At 64.4% G+C, this 7,728-nt stretch overlaps 1 protein-coding gene across 1 annotated transcript; it reads right to left on the reverse strand.

Annotated features, from left to right (window-relative positions):
* Positions 1-267: 267 nt before the first annotated feature.
* On the reverse strand, positions 268-7,478 carry CTSD (cathepsin D). Its single transcript, XM_006893208.1, has 9 exons — positions 7,411-7,478; positions 5,323-5,482; positions 3,560-3,683; positions 3,098-3,216; positions 2,083-2,300; positions 1,245-1,367; positions 905-1,049; positions 713-811; positions 268-435 (listed from the first exon to the last, which is right to left on the reverse strand). The coding sequence occupies exons 1-9, from the start codon at positions 7,476-7,478 to the stop codon at positions 268-270; spliced, it is 1,224 nt and encodes a 407-aa protein (XP_006893270.1).
* Between the last annotated feature and the right edge of the window lie 250 nt (positions 7,479-7,728).

Below are 7,728 nucleotides of genomic sequence, written 5' to 3' on the forward strand. Positions count from 1 at the left end.
TGCTCAGAATGAGGTCCTGCCAGGTACACGCCTCTGATGGCAGCAGGGGCTGTGCGAGGGGCTGCCGAGTCCATAGAGTTCCCGCAAGGTAGAGACCAGGGGCATGGCCCCCACCTCAGACAGGGTGACTGGCCAGGCAGCCAAACGGCATATGTGAACTGGCTAGTGGACAGGGAGAGAGTGAGCATGGGTGCACGGGGAGATGTCCGGGCAGGAGTGCACATGGGGTCTCCACTTCCTTCTCAGTGTCATGACTTCCACGCTGGACTAGACCCTGGTGGCCTCGGCGAATCCCACGCTGTTGTTTTCGCGGTCGAACACCGTGTAGTAGCGCCCGATGAAGACATCACCCAAGATCCAGAGTGGCCCTCCAGGTGGGGGGATGTCCATGCCCATGAAGCCGCTCAGGCACAAAGTCTTCCCGGCCTGGGACACCTGTGGGACTGGTGGTCAGCTCTGCCCGGCAAGCCCTCTGCCGCTCCCCCCGCCCCCAGTCCCTCCTGGGCCCCGCCTCTCGCCCACCTGTTCTGTGACCATTCCTCCTGGCCCCGCCTCCAGGTGCTGTCCCTCCCACCTGCTCTGCCCCTCCCGGCCCCGCCTCCCTCTCAGGCCCCGCCTCCAGGTGCTGTCCCTCCCACTCAGGCCCCGCCTCCCTCCCAGCTGCTCTGCCCCTCCTGGCCCCGCCCCTCCTGGCCCCACCTCCCACCCTCACCTTAAGCACGTAGTCCTCTGCCGAGAGAGTGTAGCCTTTGCCGCCTAAGGTCAGGGTGATGGGTGGCAGGCTGCTTATCTTCTCACAAGGGACCATGTACTGCAGGGACAGGGCGGGGGATGGTGAGGAGGTGGCCCCGTGGTGGGCACTCCCTCAGCTGGGCAGCCTCGTGCCTGCCCACCCCACACTCACCTCTCCCTGCATGAGCGGAATGGCACCCAGGGCCCTCTGCAGCTCAGTGACCTCCTCCACTGGACCAACCATCAGGGAGGTGCCCGTGTCCACGATGGCCTCGCAGCCGCCCTTGCACAGGGTCAGCCCACTGCCCACGTCCACCCTGTAGGGGAGGAGTGAGCTTTCACCTGACCTCCATTACCTGGGAAACTGAACGTGGGGGCTAGGCTGGGGGCGCGGGCCGAGGAGGACATGGCTGGGGGAGCCCAGAGCCTGGCTGAGACAGGGCACAGCCCAGCCACACTCCGCTTGGTAGGTCAGTGGTGGGTGGGTGCCGCGGCGGCCCCTTGCCCCTCACCTGTCCATGTGAATCTGCCAGTAGGCCTTGCGGGTGACGTTGATGTAGGTCATGGAGCCCTTGTAGTACTTGGAATCAATGCCCCCCAGCATGAGCTCGCCCCCAGGCTGGGCTGTCGGGTCCCTGGTAGGGAGGAAGGATAGGAGTCGTGAGACGACTGGACAGTCACAGCTGGGGTGGGGGCTCTGAGGTGGGAACGGGAGGGGCAATCCTGGCGGCTTCCTGTAGGAGGAGCACTCCCAGACTGCTGGAGTGGGAGGGTCTGGAGGGAGAGTGGAGAGTGGAAGAAACAATTTCCTTCCTGGTGGCTGGCAGCTTTCACACCCCGTTAGCTGCTCAGTGGCCCTGCCTGTGCCCACTCTGGCTCAGGTCTGCAAAGGACCACTGGATCAGACCATTGGGCCTGGAGGAGGTGCAGGCTAGGGGCCTGAGGCATGGCAGGCTTCTGGGAGGTGGGGGCTCTCTGATCCCAGAATTGTATCTGCCCAGGATCGAGCCTGATTCCCAGCAAGCCCTGCGCCTGTCCTCAGGGCCCATCCTGGTTACCTCCTGGCAAGTCCCAGACCCACCTGTCACCTGGAGCTAGACAAGGGTTGGAGCCACGTGTGAGCACCCCCAGATCCGGCATATGCCAGACAAAGGGAACCCACGAAGACACCACCCACCCTCCAATCTCGTCAGATACCACCTTCTTCCAAAGGCCCTCTCTCCACCTGAGCCTGGCCCTGGGGACACCCCAAGACCAAAGACACCGCCTGGGTTGCAGTGTCCCGAGGCCTGACAGCCCGGGGTGGGGGTGGGGGGGCCTCCACCACCTGAGGATAGCGCTGGCTCTCACCTGTTCAGGTAGAAGGAGAACATATTCTTCTCCACCGCCTTCTGCTTCATGACATTGTCAAAGACGGGTACCACGTTGTTGACGGAGATGCGGGGGTATGCCATGCCTAGGATGCCATCGAACTTGGCTGCGATGAAGGTGACGCCTGGCTGCTTGGTGGCCTCCCCAAAGGTCTGCTGCTTCACCTTGACGCCACTCAGGGTCTCATTGCAGGGCACCTATGAGCACAGGGTCAGAGGTCACAGGGGTCAGAAGCCAGCAGAGCACAGGCAGGCTATGTCCACGATGGGGGTGAGGGGGTCAGTGGGCTATGCTGGGATTAGCACTGAGCTCTGGACATTGGTGCCCTGGGCTTGCTGTCATCTCTGTCCAGAGCCAGGTGGACAGCTCTAACGCCACACCACAGGTGTGTAAGGTGGGCAGAGGGCAGGGCAGGAAGGACTGGAGAACACAGGTGTCCTGCGGCGACAGGCACTCAGACTTCTGGCAGAGCAGGGGCACCGCAGTGACAGCAGGCCTCCACCTGCACCCTCACCTCATCCTCGGGCCGAGACTGGCCCGAGCCAGGCTCAGTGACAAGAGCCGAGGGCCTGAACCTCAATTCAGCAGCTCCCCTACAAATCCAGGCTGAAGCTGCTGCGACAGGGAGACGGGATCAGATGTGGCAGACATGCAGTTTGGTGAGGCGCCCAGGTTGGGGGTCGGGGTGCTGGGTACCAACCCAGGGAGAAGACAGTGTCCTAAGGAAGCCCGCAGATGGGGGCCCAGCAGGGCAGGGGTCAGGGATCTAACAGGGGCATCACTGCTGGACCCCAGCAGGCTCTGGGCCACCGCAGAGGGGCCGCCCGAGCACACAGCCTACATAGGCCATGTGTCTTACCCTGCATCCACCCAGCAGGGCCTGAGGTGAACAGGCCCAGGTCCACAACCTGGAGGGCGAGGGACCCTTACGGGTCCTCAGCTCTGAAGCCCCAGCACCCTGTTCCTCCTGGCCTGGCACCTCTGGCCAACTCACCCGCACAGTGTCCTGACTCAGGTACCCAGACAGGCTGCCTGAACCATAGTGGATGGCGAACTCGGTGCCGTTCTTCACGTACGTGCTCGACTTGTCGCTGTTGTATCTGTGGTGCATCCCTGCAAGAAGGCACGGCAGCACAGGGGCGTCGGCTAAGCTCCCCCATACTCTCCCCAGGCCCCCCTCCCCCACAGCCCCCACCCTCAGCATGGGCGAGGATCCTGTGTGACCACTGGTGAGAGGTGGCAGGCGCAGGGCGGCCCCCCAGGGCACCTGGGAAGGTCTCCATCCTTCTCCCGGGTGCCTGAGGGAAGGAGGCTGTGGGCGTGGGGACAGGAAACAGCTCACCCACCTGGGCCAGCCCCTTCTTTGACCCTTCCTGTTGTCTGCTGCCTGACACAAGCGAGTCCCACGAGTGAACAGGTCCAGGACCCCCCACAGCCAAGGAACAGGTGAACTCACAGCAGGCAAAGTCCAGCAGTTTGCAGTGGACCGAGGGCACCCAGAGATTGGAAGAGCCAGTGTCGAAGACGACAGTGAAGCACTGTGGAGGGGTCCCAATGCCAATCTCCCCGTAGTACTGGGCCTGGGGGTGGACATGGGGGAAGAGGTGTCAGGGCAGCTGGGGGAGTCCATCTCCCCATAGTACTGGACTGGGGAAGGGGTGGACTTCGTAGGAGGAGGAAGGTGTTGGCAGGGAGGGCAGGGTAGTGCCTGCCTCACCACTGGGCTAGGAGGAGTTCCACTGGGGGAGACAGGCTGGGGGTGGGCGTGGGTCCAGTTTTCCCACAGGACTCTAGGGGGTCCATTCAGGAGGTCAGTGAGCCGATCAGAGTGGCCTTGGGGAAAATTCATCTCTCCACAGGGCTGAAGGGGGTCCATTCTGGGGGTGGCCTTAGGGGGATTCATCTCTTCGCAGGGCTGAAGGGGTGGTTGGTCAAGGCCCATCTCCCCACAGGAAATGGACAAGGATGGGGTGGAGGGTCGGTCAAGGTGAAAGTTGGGGAGACGTCCACTGGGCATCATCATGAATGGTGCTGAAGGGGAAGTGCCTAGGGCCAGCTGTCACACGGCCCCACCCCCTGGCAGCAGACACCCTCCCCATGGGCTCTAGGGTATCTGAACAGCCTGTCTGGCACTAGGGCTGCAGAGGAAGCTGCAGCCCTCCCTTTGCTGGGCTCACGCCTGCCTCAGGCCCCAGAAGTGGCTCCTACCCCAGACTCAGGGCCCGACCTGAGGGCTCCCAAGAAGAGGGCTAGTGGTCAGGGTTGTGGGCAACTCTGCTTTCACTGTCCCCCACCTGCACAAATGGGCGGAGCAGCTGGGGCTGACTGCAGGGTAAGGTCACTATGGTGGTCACCTGGGCCCTGGAGCTGGGAAGGGGCACTCCACCGCTGGTCCTCTTGGAGGACAATGGGTACGAGGAGGTCCTTACTTGGGGCTTTCTGGGCCCCTGGATGGACCCAACCACCTCCCACCCCCACGGGGGTCCTGGACACAGGAAGCCAGGTCAGCTGCTGAGTCATGAAGCAGCAAGTGTCCAGATTGAGGATGTGAGTCAGCAGATCTACCCACTGTGTCCTGGGGGCCAGGAGTGGGTCAGTTAGCCTAGGAGTCCCCTGCCCCCGCCAGCCCAGTCACATGCCTGTGGGCCTCCAGTTTCCGGTTACAGTCAGGCCCAGACCAAGTGGGTCAGAGGGCACGCCACCGGCTCCCCCTCTTGGGGGCCAAGGCTGGAGGGGCTGAGAGGGGATTCCTGAGGCTGGGGGTTGGCGCACACCCCCTCCTCCTCCTCCTCCAGCTACTGAGCAGCAGAGAGACCCTGGGCTCCGAGCCAGGTCGTGCCCCAGAGCTGAGTGCCCCACCTTTGTGCGTGCTGACCCTCAGGGGGCAACAATAAGGTGTGCTGACCACACAGGAACTGAGTCAGGGCCTTACCCCGCTGTCCTTACAAGGGACAGAGCTGTAGGCACACCCAAGGCCAGGCAGCCCCAACATCTGTCTCAGGATAGATCACCCCAACTCACACAGGTAACCTGCAGGCTAGACAGCCCAGCTCTGAGATCACAGCACCCCAGCTTGGGAAGGGGCTCGGGAGGGCAGAGCTGGTCCGGAAGTGCTCCCCACCCCACAGATAGGCAGAGGCTCAAAACCGCAGCCACAGGCAGGGAGTTAACAAGTGCACCCCAGCTCACAGGAAGTGGGCTGCCCCCGCCCCCACTCACGTCCATGTAGTTCCTGAGCATCTCGGGAACGGGCCCCCCAGCCACTGCGGGCGCCCCCTGGGAGTATTTCGAGATGGGCTGCTTGGCGATCAGGTTTTCCACAGGGCCACCCATCTGGGAGAGGGTCCGACGGATGGAGGTAAACTTGTGTAGTGGGATCCTGTGGGGACAGGTGAGGGTGAGAGACGATGAAGAGGCCTGGTGGGCCTCTTACACGCACTGCACCCCACGGGCGAGACACCCCACCTCAGCTCGCTCACATAAACACTTGTAACTGCTCGGCCGCTCACCACCGCCCCGCTGCCCCAGCCGGAGCTGGGGGTCCCGACTGGGCTCCTGCTCCTCACACCCCGAGACTGTCCCCTCTGCTCCTCCTCCACAACCAGTGTCCAGCCGCATGGTCTCCCAGGCCACAGGTGCCATGGAGCTGACCCTGACTTACAAGCCCCTGCGGGCATGCGGGCTCCGCAGGCTTTTAAGGGCTGACTTTCGGGGGATCACCAGACCTCAACCGGCCCAGCACCCAGGGACGCCCAGTCACGGGAGCCTGCTCCCCGGCCGCTCCAGCCTTGTGTCCTGAGTGAGGAGAGCCAGGAAGTTGTCCTCTGGAGCACAGCGAGGCCCTGCCTCCACCCAAGCCCGCCAAGGCCCCACTGGCAGGGAACTGCTGCCGCTCCCCATGACTCCATGGCAGCCGAGCTCTCCGGTGAAAAGATGCCCCCCGCAGGAAGCCTGGTCCTTGCCAGCAGGACCTCCAGCATCACCTCCTGCAGCCCTCAGCTACCCAGGGCCCTCACGGCACCCAAGCAACTCACCAGCCCCCCCACCCAGTCCTGGAGCCCACCATCCTCCTAACAGAGGTAGCAGGCACAGCACTCCACTGGAGTACACTCTGGGGGAGACTTGCCCCAGTACAGCAGGAGCTGGCCCACATGTGGCCCCATCAGCTGATAACAGGGGTCCAGGGTCCACCCTGGGCTGTCTGAGGCTGTTCTGCCCCATCAGGCCCAGGAAGGAGCGGCTGGAGGTATGCCATGTGCCAGTCCTAGGGATTGGCAAGGCAACCAAGGTCACCACAGCTGTCTTAGCATGCTGAGGGAGTTGTCTGGGACAATGGGATTCTTGCCCAAGAAAAGGCTCTCCCCTGAGGGCAGGACACACCCTCTGGTACTCCGCACCTTCATCCCCTACTTCCTGGAGGGGCTGCTGTGGGTGTGGGTGGGCCAGCTAGCCGGTCAGGGCAGGCTCAGTCACCTCCGTGGGACCAGCGCATCCCTGGCTGCTGGCACTGGGAGCCCATGCAGGCCGCGGCCCTTAGCCGGCCAGACCAGCTCTCCAGCTTCTCCAGGCTCACCCACTGCCCACGACTTGCCAGGTGGAGAATGTGGAGGCCACAAGGCCCAGAGGGAGGGTGGGGGCAGGGCAGAACAGGGTGTACTCCTGACACTGGCCACATCCAGAGGCTGCCCTGGGGCAGGGGGCAGGAGGATTCTTTAGCCCAGGATCTACTGTCAGGGTCAGCCCCTGGCCCAAGCTGGCAGGCAGCTTCCCCCCTGGGTCAGAGTGGCCTGGATTAGAGCAGGCAGTCTCCTGGGGGGCAGACCCTGAGCGGGGATCCTGACTGAGGTATGGGCCGACACTCACCCTTCCCCAGTGCCTCCGCGAGTCCTGTCGGGGCCACCCAGCATCGAGGGGTGCCTTGGCACCTGCATTGGCCCCCACATGTCCCCCAGCCCATGGAGCTGCCTGCCGCAAGCTGCCATACCGGTTCACAGATGCCCCCAAGACAGGAAAATACAGGAGCGGGGCCCTGAGCCTGCCACACATGTACCCTGAGCAGACCTGGCTCAAACGTGTCACCGCCTCCTCCCCCCCCAAGCCCGGGACCAGGGCCTCTGGGAGGCTGGGCCAACCCGGCCCGCGGGGACTCGGGGGGCAGGCGCCCCGCAACCTCGAGCTCCCGGCGCGCGGGGGTCCGCACGCCCTGCAGGACCCTGGCCGGGCGCGAGGCGAAGGGCGCGCGAGGCATCCCGGCGGGGCGGGGCGAGGGCGCGAGGCCAGCACCCGGGCCCGGCCGACCAGGCTGACCTGATGAGCGCCGTGCTGGGGCCACACAGCAGGCCGAGGACGAGCAGCAGCAGGCAGGAGGGCTGCATGGTGGCGGCGGCGGAGGCAGCGGCGGCAGCGCGGGTCCGAGCGGCGAGCGGAGGCCGCGCTTATAGCCGCGATGACAGCGCAGTCCGCGAGTCAGCTGACTGGCTTGTTTGCGCCGGGCCGGTCACGTGGGCCGCGGCGGCGTACGCTGGGGCGGGGACAGGCGCGCCCCTGTCCAATGTGAGCTCCCGCCGCACCAAGACCACGCCCCGGACACTACAAACCACGCCCCGCCATGCCAGACCACGCCCC

This window comes from Elephantulus edwardii, unplaced genomic scaffold, assembly GCF_000299155.1.
Source record: "Elephantulus edwardii isolate Elephantulus edwardi_28Jun2011 unplaced genomic scaffold, EleEdw1.0 scaffold00126, whole genome shotgun sequence".
Lineage (NCBI taxonomy): Eukaryota > Metazoa > Chordata > Mammalia > Macroscelidea > Macroscelididae > Elephantulus > Elephantulus edwardii.

Excerpts from the sequence above, each read along its gene's own strand:
- CTSD (XM_006893208.1), bottom strand. The coding sequence starts at position 7,478 with ATGCAGCCCTCCTGCCTGCTGCTGCTCGTCCTCGGCCTGCTGTGTGGC. Across the intron at positions 1,368-2,082 it reads TTCTCCTTCTACCTGAACAG|GGACCCGACAGCCCAGCCTG; the intron begins GTGAGAGCCAGC and ends CCTCCCTACCAG. Across the intron at positions 436-712 it reads CAGAGGACTACGTGCTTAAG|GTGTCCCAGGCCGGGAAGAC; the intron begins GTGAGGGTGGGA and ends CCAGTCCCACAG.